The 25,163-nt window shown below is 43.1% G+C and overlaps 1 protein-coding gene across 2 annotated transcripts in view; it reads right to left on the minus strand.

Moving 5' to 3' along the window:
* Window positions 1-25,163, minus strand: part of PLCB1 (phospholipase C beta 1) — an 815,168-nt gene that overhangs the window by 13,482 nt on the left and 776,523 nt on the right. For both annotated transcript variants that reach the window (XM_089680621.1, XM_089680620.1), the window contains exon 12: window positions 19,724-19,806. In XM_089680621.1, the coding sequence (XP_089536747.1) occupies window positions 19,724-19,806 (83 nt within the window). The remainder of the gene's footprint in view (window positions 1-19,723; window positions 19,807-25,163) is intronic.

A 25,163-nucleotide genomic window follows, 5' to 3' on the forward strand; every position in this document is an offset into this window, starting at 1 on the left:
AGGAATATTGTATCATCGTTGTAACAAGTTCCTGAGTTAACCTCTCTTTTCATTCCCCGGAACATTTCTCTGCCTTGTGAATAGCAGAGTAAGCAGGAACTTCACAATGACACAGATTTCCGAGTGGAGACATCTACCTGGAAAATTGCCGTCTTTGAAGACCGCGCTTTGTTCTTTTCAAAGTGTCAGAACCTTTTCATTTCTACTCTCTCAAAGAAAAAGTGTCACATTCGGCCGGACATGATCCGCATGTTTTGTCTCTTCAATGAAACATGCCGAATTCGTTCAAACCCTTTAAACAAGTTCATTGAAACGGTGAAAATGTTCCCGTATGCCCAAGCCAATAACATAAATCTAAAAGGTCTTGTGATAAGCTGTGAGAAGGATTTTCCGGGCTGCGATGCAAAATGTTATGTTTCATAAACATGCATTTTAAAGCCTACAGCAAGGTTCACGCTTGTAGATGCGACTGAGCGTGTATGCGTTTCCCACATAAAGAAACAGAATGAACCAAATGGGGATCTAGTCCCACTCAAAAAAGACTACCAATGGCTAGTCAGTTAATACTGGATGACAGGAGATGACCCATAAACTATTACTATAGAGTAATCCGATCCCACATTGATGTGACACGTGTAGTACGGTACAGACTGGATCAAAGATTGATTGATAGGTAGATAGATAATGAGATGAATAGATAGATAGATAGATATGAACAGGGGTGGACTGACAACTCATGGGGCCCCCCGGGCAATAGGGGATCATGGGGCCCCTGTGTCCTTGCCCAAACTCAAAAAAGCCTATAAAAAGGGTACCAGGGGCATCTCATGGGGCCCCCTACTGACCCAGGGCCCTCGGGCAGTGCCCAAGTTTCCAAATGGTCAGTCCACCCCTGGATATGAAAAAGATAACTAGATATACAGACAAATCCTCTGTAGAAGAGGTATGGATAAATACTTCCTGAGTCTACTTCCTGATATGAAAATTGATATGAAATGGAAAGATAGATAATAGATAGATAGATAGATAGATAGATAGATAGATAGATAGATAGATAATAGATAGATAGATAGATAGATAGATAGATGATAGATAGATAGATGATAGATAGATAGATAGATAGATAGATAGATAGATAGATAGATAGATAGATAGATAGATAAATGATTGATAGATAGATAGATAGATAGATAGATAGATAGATAGATAGATAATAGATAGATAGATAGATAGATAGATAGATAGATAGATAGATAATAGATAGATAGATAGATAGATAGATAGATAGATAGATAGATAGATACATAGATAGATAGATAATAGATAGATAGATAATAGATAGATAGATAGATAGATAGATAGATAGATAGATAGATAGATAATAGATAGATAGATAGATAGATAGATAGATAGATAATAGATAGATAGATAGATAGATAGATAGATAGATGATTGATAGATAGATAGATAGATAGATAGATAGATAGATAGATAATAGATAGATAATAGATAGATAGATAGATAGATAGATAGATAGATAGATAGATAATAGATAGATAGGATATAGATAGATAATAGATAGATAATAGATAGATAGATAGGTAGATAGATAGATAGATAGATAGATAGATAGATGATAGATAGATGATAGATAGATAGATAGATAGATAGATAGATAGATAGATAGATAGATATATAATAGATAGATAGATAATAGATAGATAGATAGATAGATAGATAGATAGATAGATAGATAATAGATAGATAGATAATAGATAGGTAGATAGATAGATAGATAGATAGATAGATAGATAGATAGATAGATAGATGATAGATAGATGATAGATAGATATTTATAGATAGATAGAAGATTGATAGGTAGATAAATAATGAGATGAACAGATAGATAGATGGATAGATATGAAACAGATAACGAGATAGACAGACGGATCCTCTGTAGAAGAGGTGCGGATAAATACATCCTAAGTCTACTTCCTGTATACGGGGAATGGTGAAGAGTATACGGTCTCCTGCACACGGGTACAGATCTGAGTAATGCTGAGTATATTCTTCTTCATGCTGTAATATACTCAGGTATAGTGGTGTAAACACACATATGTGAGTAAATTTCTGCACTCAAATGTAAATTTGCTCTTTTGAAGTGACAGCTCTGTACTCAGCTGTGTGCACGCCTCCATAGACAACAATGCATCTCACTTCAGATCGGTAAAAAACTTCCCCAGTACAGATCTCTCCTGACAACCCACTACTTCCCCAGTACAGGGCTGTCCTGCCTGTGACAGCTGACCACTGTTTATAGGAATGACCATGGGGCCCCTTCACCAGGATAGGGCCACACAGATGTGAGCTTGAACTTCCTGCTCCATAAATAGCTCCACCTTCACCTCATCAATCAGGCTAGGACAGGCCGGGGACCAACAATGCAGCAGCCCACATCTCCATGACAACGGCTTTACTTCCATCCTCCTCCAGGGAGACTCCAGGTACACTTGAGGGGCTGACTGACCTTCTGCCTGACCTGTTCCTTGCCTGACCCGCCCTCTGCCTGACCCGTCCCCTGTCTAACCCACCCTCTGCCTGACCCATCCCCTGCCTGACCTGTCCCCTGCCTGACCTGCCCTCTGCCTGACCCACCCTCTGCCTGACCTGCCCTCTGCCTGACCCGCCCCCTGCCTGACCCATCCCCTGCCTGACCTGCCCTCTGCCTGACCCGTCCCCTGCCTGACCCGCCCTCTGTCTGACCCGCCCTCTGCCTGATTGGGATTTGCCTGAGCCAAAAATCTACCAGATGAGGAGCGCCCAGTACAGCATCAATGCTAACAGGTGACAGTACTCAGAAAACAAGAGAGATAGACCAGCAGATATAAGATAGATAGATAGATAGATAGATAGATAGATGATAGATAGATAGATAGATAGATAGATAGATAGATAGATAGACAGACAGACAGACAGACAGACAGACAGACAGATAGATAGAACCAGGGCTTTTTTTCTCAGAGAATAAGTGCAGGAACGCCCCACTTCTGAGTCACTTCTTATCTCCACCCCTACTCACCTACGAGCCCCGTTCCTTGGTTCTGACCCCTACCCACCTCTGAGCACTGTTTCTTGGTTCCGCCCCCCCTACCCACTTCCAAGCACCGTTCTTTGGTTCCACCCCCTACCCACCTCCAAGCACCGTTCCTTAGTTCTGACCAGGGGCAGACTGACCATTTGGGCACTCGGGCATTGCCCGAGGGCCCAGGGTCAGTAGGGGGCCCCATGAGATGCCCCTTGTACCTTTTCATAGGCTTTTTTGGGTGTGATTTGAGTGTGGGTGGGGACACAGGGGCCCCATGATCCCCTATTGCCCAGGGGCCCCATGAGTTCTCAGTCCACCCCTGGTTCTGACCCCTACCCACCTCCGAGCACTGTTCCTTGGTTCCGCCCCCTACCCGCCTCCGAGCACTGTTCCTTGGTTCCGCCCCCTACCCACCTCCGAGCACTGTTCCTTGGCTCCGCCCCCACCCAGCTCCAAGCACTGTTCCTTGGTTCCGCCCCCTACCCACCTCCGAGCACTGTTCCTTGGCTCCGCCCCCCACCCAGCTCCAAGCACTGTTCCTTGGTTCCGCCCCTACCCACCTCCCAGTACAGCTGTTTATTGAATACAGAGCCAGGTGTCATTCTGTGGTGATAAGTAATTTGCAGGGAATTTATAACAAGAAAAGCAGTAAAATACTGTAGATCCATCCCCCGCAGCCAGCAGCAATAGACCCGCCTCCAGCAACAATGGACCCCCAGAACAAAATACCACCCCAGCAACAATAGACCCTCAGCAGCCAGCAACAATAGACCTATCCCTCAACAGTAGATCCTTTCCAGCAACAATAGACAACTATGCAAACATAAATTCCCCCCCAGTGACAATAGATTTTCCAGCAGCAAGGATCAATAGTCCCTCCAGCACCCCTTTCCGTTACAAACATTCAGTGCTGCATTCCCATGTTCCGCTGAAAAAAGCCCTGTATATAAGCCTGGAAACAAGCATTTTCGGGGGGTGACCACACATAGAAGCTACCGATAGCGCTCTCATTTAAAGTAGAACTAAAGGCAAAACTTTTCATTTCATTCTTTTTTATTTTGGGCAGCACAGTAGCTAAATGGTTAGCACTTCCACCTGGCAGTACTGGGGTCGTTGGTTCAAATCCCAACCACGGTACCTCCTGCCTGGAGTTTGCATGTTCTCCTTTTGCCTGCATGGGTTTCCTCTGGGTACTCCAGTTTCCTCCCACACTCCAAAGACATGCTGGTATGTGAATTGGCTCCTGTCTAAATTGTCCCTAGTATGTGAGTTAGGGACCTTAGATTGTACGCCCCTTGAGGGTTAGGGACCTTAGATTGTACGCCCCTTGAGGGTTAGGGACTGATGTGAATATACAATATATAAGTAAAGCACTGCGTAAATTGACGGCACTATATAAGTACCTGAAATAAATAAAATAAATAAATACATTTTGTCCCCATTGGTTCAATTTCCTTTCATTTCCCAGGTGAAGAAATCCCTCCAAAGTGAAGGAATTCCTGGCTGTCACCATAATTAGTGTTCCCATACAAACATTCACCCTTTATTCCTCTTTTGGTGACAACCCCAAACTTGGGATTTACTTTCACTCTTGGGGGAGATTTACTAAAACTGGAGAGTGCAAATTCTGGTGCAGCTCTGCATAGAAATCAAACAGCTTCCAGGTTGCAGGCTAAGGCTGCGTTCGGTCATACTGGTGCGATTTGCGTATTGAAATCGCATCTAGTGAATGTGAATGTCAGCGTCTTAACGTGTGCGATTTGTTTCAGCGTGATTTCTAAAGTAGTTCTTGCATTACTTTTTCTGCAGTTTATTGCGATTTCACATACATAGAATATAATGGAGATCTCAATGCAAATCGCAAAAAAATCCTTACAAATCTTCACAGTAAAGTCTTCAGAAATCGCACACAAAGCGCGCAATTTTAAAATTGCAGTGGTGTGACCGGTGACTTATGGTCAAAGCTTAAGGCTCCATTCACTCTAGGATTTTTCAAATCATGGGAGGAATCGCCGTGATTCTGCCTGAGATTTGAACACGTGCTGTAAAAGTTTGAAAGCGTGAAGCCAGGGGCAGACTGGCCATTCGAGCACTCGGGCACTGCCCGAGGTCAGTAGGGGGCCCCATGAAATGCCCCTGGTACCTTTTTTATAGGCTTTTTTGAGTTTGGGCAAGGACACAGGGGCCCCATGATCCCCAATTGCCCAGGGGCCCCATAAGTTGTCAGTCCGCCCCTGCGTGAAGCCTAACTGAACAAGCTGAAGTTAGAAGCTGATTGGCTCCCATGCACAGATGCACCAGATTCTGAGTGCTCCAGGCTTAGTAAATCTCCCCCTTGGTGACAACGGTAAACGGGAAAAATAGAGAGGGTGAATTTGCTTAAACCAGACAGCAATAAAATCCTAACAGGGGTTCTAATCAGGACATTCAAACGTTGTTTGAAAGTACTTCAAGAAATCCCATTTGCTTTTAACCTCCCTAGCGGTATTCCCGAGTGTAGCTCGGGGAAAAATTTCAGTACCAAAAGCAGTAACCCCGAGCTACACTCAGGCTTACCATGCGGCGCTGCATAGGGAGTCCCTGCAGAGCTTACCTTGTCCTTCGCTCCCGCGATGTGTCCCCTGCAGCGTCCCCGGCCATCTCCTCCGGCCGATGCTGGCATCCGGCTTCTGTGTTCTGGTCCCTGTGACATCGGGACGTACGGGCGCCGCCGGGAAATTTGAAAATTTTTAAAAATTTCATTTTTTTCCAAACAAATTTTACAACCCATTTCACATACATTTTGTCCCGAGTGCTTTGTCCGGCGCCCTGCCAACATTTTGTCTGTTCTTTCTGCCTGGAAACCGAGAAACGTCCATGGCGTCCAAAAAGTGTCCCTTTAGGTCAGACGCGGTTTTAGACCGGCTAGAGAACAGCGATAGTAAATCAGAACCACTTGCAGAATTGAGTGATAATGATTCGTGGGGGAAATTCCTCATCAGACACTGAAAACGATTCTGCGACTTTGCTCAGCGATGTGTGAACTTGGCGCTATATTTCAAATTATTATTTTTTATGATTATTTATTAAATTATAATTTATGATTTCGTGTTTTAAATTTTATCATACCCGGGATGTTTAATAAACTCTTGTTCGGACAGATTTCAGTGAGTTATTCCTAAAAATTACAGCCTACAATAAAAAAAACTACATATTTCCATGCAAAATAATGGTACCGCTTTCAGCACCAAAAATCTGAAATAATCATACCGCCAGGGAGGTTAAAGTTCACCTTTGGAATGAAGGGACTTTACCGAACGAAGACCACATATACTGTTCAAAATTCCTACATTTAACAAAAAATTTCCATCCTTTTTCCTTCAAATGATCTCGTCATTGCAGTAAAAAATGATTGATTTGACCCCACTAATGATTAAAGAAACAAACGAATGTTCCTACAACGAAATTCCACTCAGCCATAGAATGGAGAATTTTGGCCACATAACAGTTGTGTGAAATGTGGATAATAACAACGTTCGTCTTCTCTCTGTTTGGCAGGCTGCTCGTAGTTCTGTTCCTGCTGATCTCAGTGACGGTTCTGGAGACGGAGACCCCGGCCGATTATATCACAACAAAGCGGATGAAGGAGAGGGCAACAATGATGGAGATGAAGCAAATGGAACGGGAGGAAGGGGTGAATGAGAGATTGGCTGTTCCCCAGCTGTTGCTGATATCACATTGGGTCTTTCTTCTGTTTGTGGTGTCCTGCTCCTCCTGTACCTGTTCAAAAAGGTGTTCAATACTCGAGCTTGTGTTTTCCCTGCTTGCGGTGTTCACGTACATCATGGTTATCCGTCCATTTACATTTAAAGGCGTCTATATAGCTTGTGTGTTGGTAGGGCTGTGTTACATTGCCTACTTCATACAGGGGCTACACATGCTGATTGAGGACCCCGTTGGTAACTTTTTTGTGCTAATTTTGAGATTTGGTGGTTACTCTTGGGCTGCAGAATTGGGCCTGCATACACTTATCGCTACCGAGAACCTAGGCTTGGAATATACATGGCCGGATCCAGAAGCTTTCCTGAGACTGATAATATGGCTCGGCCTGCATTTCATCCTGTGCATTCTGCTGTCAAAGCTCCCACAGGGTGCCTACTGCCAGATGTTGAGGATCATAGCGTTTTACCTGGAGCTGGTAGCGTTTTTTGAAGTAGATGCCTTTAGGTGCCTTTTCACACGTGACCTACCAGGTGTCTTTGCCTAAATCTATTTGCTTGCTCTGTGTACCGACCTTAGCCTGGTTCTTGGCCACGTTTTTTACCATAACTAGCTACTTGCCTGTTTTTGTCCAAATGTCCGCCTTCTGCCCAGACCGACCCCTGCCTGCTGTAGATACCTCTTTTGCCTGGACTGATCCCTGTCTGATTACTTCCACATCTCTGCCATGCACTACATTGCATAATTCATGCAAGGACTAGACACACTGATTGAGTACCCCTCCCCCTCTACATTTGTTGTAAAACTTGCTCTGTTTTAAATGTTCTCGTATTTAGAGATAAATGAACTAGAAAATACTTGTTATAACTATTGCAGGCTGAGGCTTGGATCATATGCTACTGGACCTACTTACTGATAAAATGATTTCATTTTATGCTTCAAAAATTCCCATGGGGTCCCTACCACCAGACCATTATTGTGCTGTTCCTCTACGGATGGGGAAGATTGTGTTGGTGACAAAGGTGGAAATTAAGGAAATGTTTGAGAGACTGGCCACTTCCCCACCAGAGGCACAACCAGCTCCAACAACAAAATGTGCCCAAATGACTAAACAGTTGATTCACTAAATGATCTAAATGAACCTCAACAAGCCAAAATGACTAAATTCATTGGATGATCTAGAAGAACCCCAACATGCTCAAATGACTAAACAATTGAATTGTTGGAGGTTCTAAAGGAATCTCAACATACTCAAATGACTAAACAACTGAATGAGTCATTGGATGGATTAGAAGAACCTCAACAAGCCCAAATGGCTAAACAATTAATTCATTGGATGATCTAAAGGAACTTCAACATGCCCAAAAGGCTAAACAATGCATTCATTGGATGATCTAGAGGAACCTCAACATGCCCAAGTGACTAAACAATTAATTTATTGGATCATCTAAAAGAACCTCAACAAGCCCAAATGTTGAAACGATTAATTTGAAGATCTAAAGGAACCTCAACAAGCCCAACTAACTAAAAAATTGATTCATTGGATGATCTAAAGAAACCTCAACAAGGCCAAATGGCTAAACAATTGATTCATTGGATGATCTAAAGGAACCTCAACAAGCCCAAATGACTAAACAATGTATTCATTGGATGATCTAAAGGAACCTCAACATGCCCAACTGACTATACAATTGATTAATTGTATGATCTAGAGCAGGGATGGCGAACAAGTTAGACACAAAGAGCCAAAATTTTAAACTGTGAAAGTCAGAGAGCCACACCACGCAGTGACCTGCCAAAACAGACAAACACTCACACAAAAACACAATTAAAACCATATTATTCACCATAACACTTTCTTCCCCTTACAAAACAACAATGTGTTCATTTCAAGGTAAGTGTCCACCCTCAACACACACATCAAATGCAACTTAGCCAGAGTTAACACATCAACTACCCTGGAGGTTGCTGTGGCACCTGTCTCTCTCTCTCCCTTCTCTCTCTCACTCTAACACACAAGTATACAAAAAAAAAATTCTGAAATAATGGACTGCAGACACAGTACAGGAGATGACCAGAGACTGCGGACAGTACAGGAGATGACCAGAGACTGCGGACAGCACAGGGATGACCAGAGACTGCGGACAGCACAGGGATGACCAGAGACTGCGGACAGCACAGGGATGACCAGAGACTGCGGACAGCACAGGGATGACCAGAGACTGCGGACAGCACAGGGATGACCAGAGACTGCGGACAGCACAGGGATGACCAGAGACTGCGGATAGTACAGATGACTGCTGACCTTTGGGGAGGTGAATTTGACAGGTACCCGCTCTTACTTCCGCAGAGTTTTTGTTTGATCTTACCTTTTCCTCGATCCAGCCGCGCGCTGTCTTCCCGGCTTCTGTAATGGCGCTCGGCATGACAGCCGGGCACCCAGTGCGCATGAGCGAGAAGCACTTGCACTTTGTGATTGGTCCGGCGGCTTCTGGGATCTGTCATGTGTCCCAAGTACCGCCTTACCATTCACAAAAAGCACCGCTTCTTGCGCATGCGCACTTGGCACCCGGCTGTCATGCCCAGTGCCCACACTACAGAAGCCGGGAAGACAGCGCGCCGCTGGATAGAGGAACAGGTAAAAATAAGAGAAATATGAAACTTGGCAAAGAGCCACAGTATACAAAATATGATAAGAGGCAAAGAGCCGCATTCATTTTGGCCGGGAGCCGCACGCGGCTCGAGAGCCGCGTGTTCGCCACCCCTGATCTAGAGGAACCTCAACATGCCCACATGACTAAACAAATCATTAATTTTACCGGACGATTTAGAGGAACCACTACTGGACACGACACCAAAATGTGCCCAAACAACTGATTGATTTTATTGACTGTATTAGAAGAATGGAATGCCATGGGGACACGGTAAGTAGTTATGTCCAGCCAACAAAGCTCAGGTGTGGAGAGTTTTATTATCTTACACATTAGATAATATGTGCATTTCACACATTTTATGCATGTCATCTACGTGTTAGCCTTCCCTCATATAAACATCCAAAAGTCTTGAGACTGTTGCTGGGCACCGCCATCTTGGATGTGGCATCAGTGACCTCTAATACACTTCTGTTCTATCCTAGGGGAAGGCCAGGTCATTTTTTGGCACTTTCTGTTTACATGTAACAATCAGTATTATTTGTTAAAACATTTTTTAGAACCCCCAAACATGATATACTGTATATTTTTTAAAGCAGAGGTCCTAGAGAATAAATTGGTGGGTATTGCAATTCTTTATGTCACATGGTATTTGCTTGGCTGTTTTTCCACGTGAATTTTTTTGGAAAAAATACTCTTTTTTGAATTTTAATGCAAAAAAACACAATACATAACCTAATTTATTGGTAAAACATAAAAGATGATGTTACACCGAGTAAATAGATACCAAGCATGTCATGCTTTAAAACTGCACATGCCCGTACAATGGTGACAAATTCATCATTGATGCTTTAAAAGCCTTTACAGGTTACCACTTTAAATTTACAGAGGGGGTCTGGCTCTAGAATTACTGCCCATGACTTGGTGTTCATGGTGATACCTCACATGAGTGGGATGATCCCTGGACCAATGCACGAGTTTGTCTTTGAACGTGGGGACGAGAACACTTTAAACATTTTTTGTTATTTTTTTCTTTACACTGTGGATTTAATTTTTTTTTTACCTTTTTATCACTTGTATTGCTGTTGTAAGAGGTGTAGAAAATAGACAGCCCCATAAAATTAAAATCCAAAGAATAATACCTAATATAACAGTAATCTATCTTTGCCAATAGAAGATACTAGTGATTGCATTTCTATTGTATCATCACAAGAGGGCAGAACTACATCCTGTTTATAATAGAAGGACACAGAAGGGAGAACTGAAAGTCTAATGCAGGCCATAGACAGGTTTTTCGGCCGAGAAAAAAATTGGCTGATTTTCGCACCATTAGTGGGTTAATTGGTCAGCCGTTTGTAGGGGTTTTGGCACATTTTTTTTATCGGTAAAGTCGGAAAAATATCGGGCGACTTTGCCGATCGGCCGATTTTCCCGGCAATGATGGGCAAATCGGCCGATTGTTTTACCGATAAAAAATCTGCGCATGAGCCGTGGCCTGCAAGAAGAAGAAAAAGAAGAAGAAAAAGAAAAGGAAGAGGAAAAAGAAGAAAAAGAAGAAGAAGAAAAAGAAAAGGAAGAAGAAAAAGAAAAAGAAGAAGAAGAAAAAGAAAAAGAAGAGGAAGAAGAAAAAGAAGTAAAACAAGAAGAATTCCAGTCCGTTATTATATCTGACAGGACAAAGTATTGCAGTTGCAACAATGTATCTATTTGTATACAAATAAAAACATCTGTATCCGAAATGGATACAAATGGATACATTGTTGCAACCGCAATACTTTTTCATGTCAAATATAATAGTGGAGCTCTCTGCAGGGACAGAAGTAATTAAATGCCGGCCGTAGACGGGACAAAAATTGGCCGATTCTTTTTACCATTTGTGGTAACGTCGGCCTATTGAACGACCAATTTTTTTTTTTTTTTTTTTTTAAACACCTGGTTTTCGACCCGTCTATGGCCTGCATTACACTTTGTTTCCGGCAGGACCGTGATCACATGTAATTAAGAGTTTTCTGTGTTTATTACAGGTAAGCAGGAGGCTGTTTAACATGATAAATAGGACAAAATCACTTAACATGCACTGGTGGTCAGTAAATGCAGCTGCTACTGTTATGCAATCAGACTTCTCGCAGCATGAATGTGAATATACTGTATATTGCAGGTATGCGATTTGGCGCTAAGATACAGGAAATGTGATTTCTCTATTGCAATACGCTTTTGTTATGCAGAACAGGTTACTAGCATATCTGCAAAGGTCTAGATATTCAGTATTGCGATTAAAGATGTTTATTAATGCAAATGGAAAGACTTATTAATGTATATGGAAATGTTTAGCAATGTATAGGGGACCGTGATTACAGTGAACATCCGGTCACATGTAATTAAGAGTTTTTTGTGTTTATTGCAGCCGTTCCTAAAAAAGCACTTCTGGTTTTACCCGACCCATCCTTCACACAGTGGAATTATTTCCCGTATGTGCAACACTGTCACAAAGAATGTAAACATCCCTTGCGACAGCAATAGGCCGTGACAGGTACCCTTTATGGAGGGATTTAGGGACTATAAGATCCCAAATCCCTCCTCTGCCCCTAAAAGCATTAGATCACACCAAGATCATTGTAATCAAATGCTTTTCTTTTTTAAAAATGGCACTGTTTATATCAGTGTGAACCGGAAGTGATGTAAGGTCATTGCCTTCAGTTCCCTATATCATAGAGCTGAATGGAGTGGTTCAGCTCTTTATTCGGCTCTATGATCAGCTTGCTGGTCAATCAGGTGTCAGGACAGGGCAGTCTACTAAAGCCATGGAAGGCGTCCCCTCCCGCTGCTTGTAATGGTGATCCAGTGGCTAGTTAGTGGCTTGGATCGCTATTACAAGGCAGCCGAACATGATTGTCAGAACTGTGTTCCAAGGCTTGCTGGCCCACATTTAAAAAACAATAAAGTAAAATTCCTTATATCAGGATTCCCCACAGGGGATTCAGCTTCATACAGCATTTAAAGCAAACAGGAAAAGGACAAAATACCAAGCATCTCAGATACTTCTCTTCACAGCAAGGCTTTTGCCTTGATTCTTCAGACCAACTAACTGCACACCTGTGCTCACATACCACAGTCACAGTTTTCTCAGCTCTCTTTAGTTTCAAGCTCCATGCCCTGGCCTCTTGATAGGGGAATTTCCTGGCACCCGTATGAAGCCATCCTGTCTCCTAGCCTGAGACCTCCTGGATTTTGGGTGGAGCACACCTGACCCCTCAATGGAGCAACCCCATCTCCTGTTTTTTGGCCTGACTTGTGATTATAAAGGCTGTGGCAGTTGTACACACTCCTTGCTGGTCTTCAGCAAAACCTGGACACTTGATTGGAGGCTCCTTCCTGCTAAAGCTCTTTGAAACCTCTGAACTCTGGAAATCAATCGCTAATGTAGGGACTCTGGAATGTTCGTACTGAGCAGAAAAAGGTGGCTTTTCAGTTTTCTCCAGGTTTTGTTCTTCCCAGATGAGGCTCTGGAGTTTGGAGATTTCAAAGTGCTTTAGGATGGAGGAAACCTCCAACCCTGTGCCAAAGTCTAATGATAGGCTTAGGCATTGTTCAGGGCTCCAGCCATGGGACAGATGTGTGCTTTCCTCAGGAGACAATTGTGTGCTCCATCCAGGAGACAGATGTACTCCCGTTAGCAGAGGCGATCCACTTGAGAGACTGCATGCCATGTTGGAGAGATCCCTTACACAGGAATAGGAGAGTTGGGACAGCTCAGTGGGTCCGGAGGAATGGGAGAGTTGAAGCAACTAGGCAAGTCCAGAGGACTGAGGGAATCTGTGAGTCTTGGTGGAGAGAGAGGCTGGGGTGCCAGAAGATCCCATACTTAGAGGCCAGGGAGTGGGCCTAAGCTGCTGAATACTGTAACAAAAGGCCAGGAGAGCCCAGATAGCTGGGAGAGGTAGGTCTGACAGAGGCTGACAAGAGCAGCAGAGCTACCGAACAGAAAGACAGGTGGCTTGGTACTTTAGTTACTTGTTTTGATAGTGAAAATCTCATGTGTAGGTAACTATTTTTTTATTTTATTTTACTTTCATTTTGTTTAATAAAAGTGGGCTGGCAAGCCCTTAACTACAGTTCTGACTGGCGTAGACTCATTGAAATGCAACCACAACTGAGCTAAACAACCCCCCCAGATCACAAAGTCATTCTATATCATTCTAGTCCAAAGTTTGGAAAATTTTAAATCCAACTGTATTTCTTTCCTCCAATAGAGCTGTATTATCAACTCAATCCTCCGTAGAGATGTATTATCAACTCAATCCTCTGTCAGAGCCGAATCATCAACTCAGTCCTCCATCAGAGCCACATCATCAACTCGGTCCTCCATCAGAGCCACATCATCAACTCAATCCTCAGTTAGAGCCGATTCATCGACTCAGTGCTCCGTCAGAGCCGTATCATCAACCTAATCCTCTGTCAGAGCCATACCATCAACTCAATCCTCCGTCAGAGCCGTACCATCAATTCAATCCTCCGTCAGAGCCATACCATCAATTCAATCCTCCGTCAGAACCCTACCATCAACTCAATCCTCCGTCAGAGCCGTACCATCAACTCAATCCTCCGTCAGAACCGTACCATCAATTCAATCCTCCGTCTTAACCCTACCATCAACTCAATCCCCCGTCAGAGCCGTACCATCAACTCAATCTTCCATCAGAGCCATACCATGAACTCAATCCTCAGTCCTCCGTCAGAGCCGTACCATCAATTCAATCCTCCGTCAGAACCCTACCATCAACTCAATCCTCCGTCAGAGCCGTACCATCAACTCAATCCTCTGTCAGAGCCGTACCATCAACTCAATCTTCCATCAGAGCCATACCATGAACTCAATCCTCAGTCCTCAGTCAGAGCCGTACCATGAATTCAATCCTCCGTCAGAGCCATACCATCAACTCAATCCTCCGTCAGAGCTGTACCATCAACTCAATCCTCTGTCAGAGCCGTACCATCAACTCAATCCTCCGTCAGAGCCGTACCATCAACTCAAATCTTAGTCAGAGCCGTACCATCAACTCAAATCTTAGTCAGAGCTGTACCATCAACTCAATCCTCCGTCAGAGCCGTACCATCAACTCAATCCTCAGCTAGAGCCATACAATGACCGCACTCCTCAGTCAGAGCTGTACCATCAACTCAATCCTCAGTCAGCTGTACCATCAAATTAATCCTCCATCAGAGCCGTACCATGATCTCAATGCTCAGTCAGAGCCGCACCATCAATAAAATCCTCCATTAGAGCCGTACCATCAACTCAAATATCCATTAGTGCTGTATCATCAACTCAAATCTCCATCAGTGCCTTACTATCAACTCAGTCCTCCATCAGAGCCATCTCATCAACTAAGTCTTCTGTCAGAGCAGTATCATCAACTCATCCTTTCAGCTCCATAATATTCTTGCTAATATTACTGATTCATTATAATAATATTGTTGTTATTAGTACTAATGTATTATTCTAATAAAAAAATTAATAAGATAAAAATCAAGTTTTGTTTCATTTCAAAGCAGTAAAAAGCCCCCTATGAATGATGATCTGAATAGGGTGCAGTCCTAAGCTGAGCAGGGGCGGACTGACCATTTGGAAACTCGGGCACTGCCCGAGGGCCCGGGGTCAGTAGGGGGCCCCATGAGATGCCCCTGGTACCTTTTTCATAGGCTTTTTGAGTTTGGGCAAGGACACAGGGGCCCCATGATCCCCTATTGAGGGCCCGGGGTCAGTAGGGGGGCCAATGAGATGCCTCTGGTACCTTTTTCATAGGCTTTTTGAGTTTGGGCAAGGACACAGGGGCCCCATGATCCCCTATTGCCCGGGGGCCCCATGAGTTGTCAGTCCGCCCCTGAAGATGAGTATACACTAGTAGATTTTCATTTGAAAACTTGCATTTTAAGAACATTCATTCAATTTTCTATTCATTAATGGGGTCAACCTGATGTTCGGTTTCCACTGTAGTGATGAGAAAATTGAAAGGAGCAGGATGGAAAACTTTTCTTGAATGAACATATTTCCAACAGCGAATGTGATTTTCGCTCAGTAAAGTCCAATCATTCCAAAATTGAAGGTGAAAAGCAAACAAAATTTTTTAACTACTTTTGTGCGACATTTGTCAAGCCATCTGATGTACTGAGAATTTTCCTACAAATGTTCATTTGCACGTTCGTTTGAAAATCTAAAAGTCTATACTCAGCTTTAGATATGTGGGGAAAGAGCAAAGCAGTTGCTTACATTAATCTTCACTATAGCACCCTTTTTAGACTGCTACTATTATGCTGACTCAGGAGCTGGGAGATTGTAGGATTAAAGTACATGGAAGCCCATCCACTGAAATCGTATATAAGCTTCAACATATACAAGCAGAACGTCACACCACTCCTCTTCATTTTTCATTTTTTGTAGCATTTCTCCTCAAGATCATTAGGACTTGGCAGAGACCTGTGGCACATCTGTGCATGCGTAGGGCATCCTTTTTTTTTGGGGGGGGGGGGGGGGTTGACATTTGAAGTACACACATCTCCTGTCCAAAAGGCTAAGGGTAGATTTTACTCTACTATAATAATATGGGCTGAAGACAGATCAGCTGGTGTTCAATATGGAGCACACAGGGGTCTAATGAGCACACCAATGAGACGTTAGGCCCATCCTCAAGACTGTAGGACTCCAATCCTTTGCATACCCTGGACTCTATGATTATTTATTTATTTCAGGTACTTATATAGTGCCGTCAATTTACACAGCGCTTTACATATATATTGTACATTTACATCAGTCCCTAACCCTCAAGGGGGGTACAATCTAAGGTCCCTAACTCACATTCATACATACACATACTAGGGACAATTTAGACAGGAGCCAATTAACCTACCAGCATGTCTTTGGAGTGTGGGAGGAAACTGGAGTATCCTGAGGAAACCCATGCAGGCACAGGGAGAACATGTAAACTCCAGGCAGGTGGTGCCGTGGCTGGGATTCAAACCAACAACCCTAGTACTGCCAGGCAGAAGTGCTAACCATTTAGCCACTGTGCTGCCCATGATTAGCGTTGCACCCTTCTAGTTTAGAGTAGGCTACTAGTCAAATTTAACCACTTGAATACCGGGCACTCTCACCGCCTTCATGTCCAGGCCAATTTTCAGCTTTCAGCGCTGTCACACTTTGAATGACAATTGCACGGTCATGCGACACTGTACCCATGTGAAATTTGTATCACTTTTTTTTTTTAGTCAGATTGAGCTTTCTTTTGGTGCTATTTAATCACCACCAGATTCTTTTATTTTTTGCTTAACAAATGAAAAAATACTGAAAAATTTGAAAAAAAAAAGTTTTTCTTCGTTTCTGTTATAAAATGTTCAAAATAAGTAATTTTTCTTCTTCACTGATGTGCACTGATGAGGCTGTACTGATGGGTGCTGAGAGGCTGCAATGATTGGCACTGATCGGCACTGATGAGGTTGCATTGATGGGCACTGATGAGGTTGCATTGATGGGCACTAATGATGCTGCATGGATGGGCACTGATGAAGCTGCACTGATGAGGCAGCACTGATGGGCACAGATAAGTTGCACTAATGGGCACTGATGGGGCATCACTGATAATCAGGTAATGATAAGTTTCCTGATTGTCAGTGTAAACAAAGTACTGACAGCCTTGCCTGGTATCGGCTGTCCTTTCCTCACACAGAGACAGCATGTGAGGAAAAGTCTGTTTACATGTAATCATCTATGACTGAACACAGATGATCACATGTCAAAGAGTCTTTATGTTCAGCTGTGTCCAAAGCTCCTCCACTGGCCCCCTGTGCTTTTCACAGATGAGAGCAGGTTCCCCCTGAGCACATGTGATAGACATGAAAGGGTCTAGAGAAGCCGTGGAGAATGTTCTGCTGCCTGTAACATGGTTCAGCATGACTGTTTTGGTGGTGGGTCAGTGATGGTCTGAGGAGGCATATCCATGGAGGGACACACAGACCTCTACAGGCTAGACAATGGCACCCTGACTGCCATTAGGTATCGGGATGAAGTCCTTGGACCCATTGTCAGACCCTACGCTGGTGCAGGGGGTCCTGGGTTCCTCCTGGTGCATGACAATGCCCGGCCTCATGTGGGGAGAGTATGCAGGCAGTTCCTGGAGGATGAAAGAATTGATACCATTGAATGGCCCCCACACTCACCTGACCTAAATCCAATAGAACCCCTCTGGGATATCATGGTTCGGTCCATCCAACGACGCCAGGTTGCACCTCAGACTGTCCAGGAGCTCAGTGATGCCCTGGTCCAGATCTGGGAGGAAGGACCGCAGGACACCATCCGTCATCTCATTAGGAGCCTCCCCCAACATTGTCAGGCATGCATACAAGAACGTGGGGGCCATCCAAACCACTGAGAACCATTCTGAGTTGCTGCAATTAAATTTGAACAAAATGGACTCGCCTGCTGCATCATTTTTTCACTTTGATTTTTGGGGTGTAGGTCGATCATTTTAATTTCCATCAAATGATGGGGCATCCTTACATTTCTAACACACTACCCAGTCCATGTCAGTATAGATATCCAGCATATTTTTCCTTATTGAGATCTGATGTGTTTTCAGAATGTTCCTGTAATGTTTTTGAGCAGTGTATGTATATACTGTATAAAGGAAAATTATATATATATTTATATATTTTGCTATATATATATATTTTTTTTAGCAGAGGCCCTGGAGAATAAAATTATGTTTGTTGCAATTTTTGATGTCCCACAATATTCACACAGCGGTGTTTCAAATGCAAGTTTTTGGGAAAAAAATCCACTTGAATAAATCTTAATGCACAGAAACAGAATATAATACCCAATATGGTAAAATCTAAAAGATGACGTTACACTGAGTAAATACAAACATGTCTCACTTTAAAATTTAGTACAACAGTGGAATGGCAAATTACAGCACTGAAAAATCTCCATAGGCAAAGCTTTAAAAGCCTTTACTTGTTACCAGTTTAGAGTCTGGTGCTAGAAATAATGCTTTAACTCAGGGGCGGACTGCCAACTCATAGGGCCCCCGGGCAAGAGGGGATCATGCGGCCCCTGTGTCCTCACTCACACTCAAACCACACCCAAAAAGCCTATGAAAGGTACCAGGGACATCTCATGGGGCCCCCTACTGACCCCGGGCCCTCGGGAAGTGCCCGAGTTCCCAAATGGTCAGTCCGCCCCTGCTTTAACTTTAACATTCCTGATAATACCTCACATGTGTGGTGCAATCACCATTCACATGCAGGACCTACATGCGCGTTCATCTTTGCACATAAGCACAGGGGGGCGAATGCGCTTAAATTTTTTTTTCCTTTACTTTTATTAAAAATGTTTTATACACTGTCTCTCTCTTTTTTTTTTTATTTACTGCTATTACAAAGGATGAGCAATGCCCCCTGTGATAGCCTGAGCTGTGACAGGTCTGTCTGTTATACCCCAGATCTCTCCTAGCCCTTTAAAGCATCTGATCAAATCATTTGATTCGATGATTTCACAGGCTTACACAAACACTCGTCGCTTCTGGTTTCTTAGACCATAGAGATGTTCGGGGAAGTTCTGGTCCTCGGTCATCTCTAGGGTAGGCAGGTGGAACAGCGGGTAATAAATACACCCCAAAGTGTTGTAACTCAACATATTTTATTGTAAAGGATCGGTACTGAAAATATAACAAAAACAAACTTCCCCCCCAAAAAAAATACAAATGAAAAAAAAATAAATAAAAAAAAATAAAATATATATATATATATACACATACACATTATACATATATATATATATATAAATGTATATATATATATATATATATATATCGTAAACTCCCAGGATCAGGGCCCTCCTTTCCCTCTTGTATTGAACTGTATTGTTGCTGTGTTGTCTCCCATTATATTGTAAAGCGCTGAGCAAACTGTTGGCGCTATATAAATCCTGTATAATAATAATAATAATATATAAATCCTTTATAATAATAATAATATATAAATCCTGTATAATAATAATATATAAATCCTGTATAATAATAATATTAATAAATCCTGTATAATATATATATATATATATATATATATATATATATATATATATATATATACACACACACACACACAGTATTTATAATTATAACATTATATTATATTTAGATATTTTTACTCATGATTTATTTTATTTAGACTTGGAAATGAAACACAGAAATGTAGACCAATCTGCATAAAATCTAAAACAAATCGTATTACTTACGAGTCCACGTGATTTTCAAATGACAGCAGAATTGGGAACGGTGAGGTCTTGAATGCACACTCCGCAATAGCTTCTATAACTTCCTGTAAATAAAATCCATGGTTAAAAATGCTTTTTCCTGAAAGTATAATAGACTACAGCACACAATATTTCCTGATTCACATAGAAATACAAAGTTTCAGAACCAGACGTGATTCATTAGAGCCCAACTCCTGCAAAAGTAAAAGTCCTCCCTTGCGGTGGGGCTGAGCCCAAACATCACCAAACCCAATTTAAAATATTAAATATTTAATCCCTAACCTTCATAAATGACATATAAATACCTTTAAACAGCAATGTGGGATTTTCTATGAAAAAAAATATACAGGCGTACCTCGGTTTACGAACGCCTCGGTTAATGTAATTTTCGATTTTACAAATGAAAATCCATTGAAAATAACGGCTCGGTTTGCAAATTTTTTTCACAATATGAAGCGTTTATAGTGCCGGCCCCGTGCCTTTAAAGTGTACTTTATAAAGAGTTTTTAACAGATAAGACTTTTTTTTACTTTTTTCTGACCTCCGGAACGGATTATTGGTTTTCAATGCATTTATGATTTTTTTTAATCATGTCCCTGTACAGTAATTATGCCTTTAAAGTGCACTTTATAAAGAGTATTGAACATATAAAACTTTTTGACTTTTTTCTGACCTCCGGAACGGATGAATTGGTTTTCAATGCATTTACAAATTAATTTTTAATCATGTCCCTGTACAGTATTTATGCCTTTAAAGAGTTTTGAACAGATAAAATACTTTTTTAAAAACTTTTTTCTGACTTCCGGAACTGATTAATTGGTTTTCAATGCATTTATGATTTTTTTTTTGATCATATCCCTGTACAGTAATTATGCCTTTAAAGTACACTTTATAAAGAGTTTTGAACATATAAAACGTTTTTTGACTTTTTTCTGACCTCCGGAACGGATGAATTGGCTTTCAATGCATTTACGAATTCATTTTTAATCATGTCCCTGTACAGTATTTATGCCTTTAAAGTGCACTTTATAAAGAGTTTTGAACAGATAAAATACTTTTTTTAAACTTTTTTCTGACCTCAGGAACGGATTAATTGGTTTTCAATGCAATCCAATGGAAAACTGTGTTTCGGTTTACGAATGTTTCGCAGTACGAAACGCATTAAATTCGTAAACAGAGGTATGCCTGTATGTACAAAAACTGCTCATCTCATGACCTTTTTCAGGGGGGCTACACTGACTCTATAAGGTCTCTATATGTGCAATGTAGCGTTCCCGATATAGACTACAATGTTCCTAGCCAATGATCTCCACCCTGGGCAAAAAAGCCGAAAAAAAGAAAACAAATGCAGCCACGACATTTAAAGATTAGTAAGCTGCAATATATTGCCTTTTGCTTTGGTTTTAGATGTACTTTAAGCATTGTCCAGGAGGGGATGTTAGACCCATTAAACTTAGGCACCATGGCAGGGGCGGACTGCCCATTTGGAAACTCAGGCACTGCCCGAGGGCCCGGGGTCAGTAGGGGGCCCCATGAGATGCCTCTGGTACCTTTTTCATAGGCTTTTTTGAGTTTGGGCAAGGACACAGGGGCCCCATGATCCCCTATTGCCCGGGGGCCCCATGAGTTGTCAGTCCGCCCCTGCACCATGGTCAGGGCCGCTTCTAATGGCACCATATTGGTCCCCGCTCCTCCTTCAGCACCAGCCTCAAAAAGGGACATATCCTGCCGACTGCCAATAAGTGTGAGAAAGGCGCAGCATGGTGTGGTGGGCAGTAAACATACAGAGTCCAAGACAGACAAGAGCAGTATATTGTAGAAAGTTCCAACAAAATAAAACTAGGCTCGGTGGGCGGGCACAGCTGTCCGGAGACACTTACGAACTGTAAATGCGATCTGTAGTCTTGGATGATTCTGACAGCATCTGTAATGAGGCACGGGAATGCGGCCTGGCTGGTTCACACCCAAAAGGGAGGCTTCCTGCGAGGAGATGGCATAGTCCCTGCATTTTTCCTACTCCACTGGAACCTTTCCCCGATGCTAAGCACTGTACCTGACAGACAGTGAACCTGTTCCTACACTAACTGCTTGTACAAAGCGCACCAGAGCAGGGAGCCAGGGCCTTAAATAGGTTCTGCCCTCACCCAAGATGGCTACAGAGGTCACAAGGGCACCAGCGTCCAATCGCACAGCTGTTCCCCTTGTGACCGCAGGAAATTATAAAGGAACTAAGTTCCTCACAACTTTCTTCCCCTTCTGCATTGCTGATTTGGTCAAGCACCACCTGCAGTGGGGAGTTCAAACTGGACCTACCTACAACCTAGTGTAATTTCTGTCTTCAGTCAGACACTGTCAGTGTCAGGGCAGGGGCCGAGGAACGGACAGGCAGGCCTAACAATGTAATGCACTGGCTGATGACAACCACCACCCACAGACCGAAGTCCCTCAGGGTGCGGAGTCTAAGTCCCAGGCTGCCCTTCACCAGGGCCCCTGATGGTGGGGATGGACTTGACGCAGCCAGGAACCAGGTCGCGGCCCCCGAGACACCTCAGCTGCGGTAATGGCCGCTGCCAATGGCGTGTAGCTGGTGGAAAAGACAAAAGAGTAGTCAGACAGGCCGGGTCAACAACAACGGGACAAAACGGTACAGGACAGCAGACGAGAATCACAGGTCACGAGCCGGGTTCAGCAACAGAGGGTCAGATCAAAGGAGAATGCAAAGAATAGTTGAGTAACAAGCCGAGTCAGAATCCAGGAGCGTCACGAGAGTCAGAACAGAGTAATAGCAACACAAAGACACAAGTGCAAAGAGCATGTGCGGACCACAGGCTTATATGTCATCAGCCACACCCCTCTGGGGGATGGACCTCAGAGACCTGAAGGCATAAAAGGATTCCCACCATGGTCAGCAGAAATCCAAGATGGACGCCAGCACATGGAGCAACATAGCCTCAGGGAAAAGGTAGGACCTTGACAGTCAATCACTGGCTCTCTGCTTTGCCCCTCCAGCTCTGTGGAGAGGGCGGGAGCGGCTGGCTCAGGCTCTCTGTGGCCCGATGAGAGGCTGAGCCAGCTGCCAGTCCAGGCGTCAGGGTGGATCCGGACCATATGGTCGGGATCTTTTCAGTGCCTAAACCAGCTCTGTGACATCACCTGACCACGAACTTTAGCCCGCTGTTGGCTGAAAATGGGTCACAGTAGTGCAGGATGCACTGCAATCCTTTGATCCACAAGAGAAGCATAGCCAAAATAGCTTTGGCTGTTCTCCTTTAAGACCCAGTTAAAGGGGAGGAGGCAGAAAGGGGTTAAATTATAACTTTATGGACACAAATATTAGTAATAGACAACCACTATAAGACAAATGCTGTATGAATCAACCAACATAAATATGGAGCACGAGAAGGGTCTCTCAATCATCTTTAATAAAGGCACTAGGCACTGCTTATTCCTCCTGGGTAGAGTTTAATAAGTGTCACAAATAGAAGTGTGCATGACCAATCAGTCAATCTCTAGGCTGCTTCTTAAGATTCCAATTATTTCTGAATTTGAAAGCAAGCAAATGAAGCTCAAAATTCACAATATGTTGTTCCGTATTAGCGATTGATGTCCTCTTGCTGGTTCCAGGAGGTATTCAATTTTTTTTTACTGCTCTGCTATACCAAAAGTCTTATGCTTCCCACAGCTTCGGTGACACAAGACACTACAACTAAGACTATGATTCAGGGCTTTTTTGAAATGCATATTTAAAGCTTGATTTTATTTCTAAAGATGTCTGATGATTCAGGGATATTAAATAACTCAATTTCCTCCGCTGTCTGTTGTGCACTTGGGACCTCCGGTGACCAGATCCCATTACCAGTCCTGCAGTCCAAAAGCCTCTAGCGATAGGGAGTGCTCCGCTTGGTTCCCATCGGGTTGTACAGCCTGTCTTCAGAAACCAATGGTTTCCAATACAAGCTGTAGTAAATAGGAGAGTTCTAGTCACGTCGATGGCAAATCGTGGTGACGTACTTCCGGCGTGGTGCCATTTTGGTACACCCGTTGCATGCAATACACCCAGTACATGGGGAAATGCCTGTTATCTCCTGCTAAATGTGAGTGTATATCTTGGTTTTTCTTATCTTGGGATTAAAACAGTTTTACATTATGGAGAATGTGTTTTTCTCTTGTTCTATGGGCTATTGAGAATTGTCATTGTCATTTTGAGAGTACCTGCCTGCCTACCAACCGGTTCAGAGGGATTAACTGCAGTGGTGATACAGGATACCAGTGTGGCTTTTTAAGCCCAGGATACCAGGCTGAAAGGAGAGCTTTTACAGGGAGGATCCAGAGGTGATCCAAAAGGCTTTGTGGCCCTGAGGGGTCGCCAAGTGGAGGTGAGAGGCCACTGCAGCCCTTGTAGGATCACCAATCAGTGTGTTGTGTAACCATTGTGTGTCTTGCATGACCAAGAGGAGTGAAGCACTGTGCCTGTTCGTGTTCACAGATATTGGACTGTCTACACCAGGGGTCCTCAAACTTTTTAAACAGGGGGCCAGTTGCAGGTTCAGACCGAACCCTAACACCTATAACTATGCCTTCACACTTCAGTTCCTCAACCACTACTTTTTCCCTAGTCTATACCTTACCACTTAACCTTTAGCTGCACATTTAACCCTTACCCTAATACCTAACCCTTGACTCCTACCTTAAATTAAACCTCTAAACTAGTGCCCCAATAGGGTACAAAACTCCTAAAATCTAACCCTAGATCTGAGATCAATCCCCCATGATCCCTGAACCCAACACCAACCTAAAATAGCTCCTAAAATATAATACCCCCAAACTACCCACATCTGTATACTCTGTCCTGCTGAGCGCCATCACACCCAATCCTCAGGCGTTTGCCTATAGTTTTGTGCCCCAGCACCGAGCTGTCAGCAAAAAATGCTACTAACTGATTTACAGTACAACTGGGATTAGGTTTAGGATGAAGCTTAGATTTGGCACAGAGGGTTAGGGTTTGGTGCTCTGTTCACAGTGGTTCACTTCTATCTTCAACAGGGCAAGTATCAACTTAACTCTAAAGGTTGCCTAAGAAATGACAGACAAAAAAAGAAGTTGTGAAAAGAGATTCACAGGAAAGCAGCTACATTTTGGACAGAATGCGATACTCAGAAAAACTTCCAAAAAATGATGCTTTATTAAACATTAATAGTAGACAATAGGGTAATTACCCCGGTTCACCGACACCTCAGTATGAGATAATACTCTCAGACCTAAAACCACATAAAAACCACATCAGGACCATGCATAGCTCATGGCATGTAAAGATGGCCGCCTCCTTGCTGGTCGGCGTGCATAGCGCCAATGCGCATGACCGGAAGTGACGTATCTGACGTATGAAGTCTTCATATACAACAACTTTTGCATTTGCCTAGGG

Source organism: Staurois parvus, unplaced genomic scaffold (assembly GCF_062004578.1).
Source record: "Staurois parvus isolate SC_StPar_1 unplaced genomic scaffold, SC_StPar_1.0 ptg000248l, whole genome shotgun sequence".
NCBI classification, from domain to species: Eukaryota; Metazoa; Chordata; class Amphibia; order Anura; family Ranidae; genus Staurois; species Staurois parvus.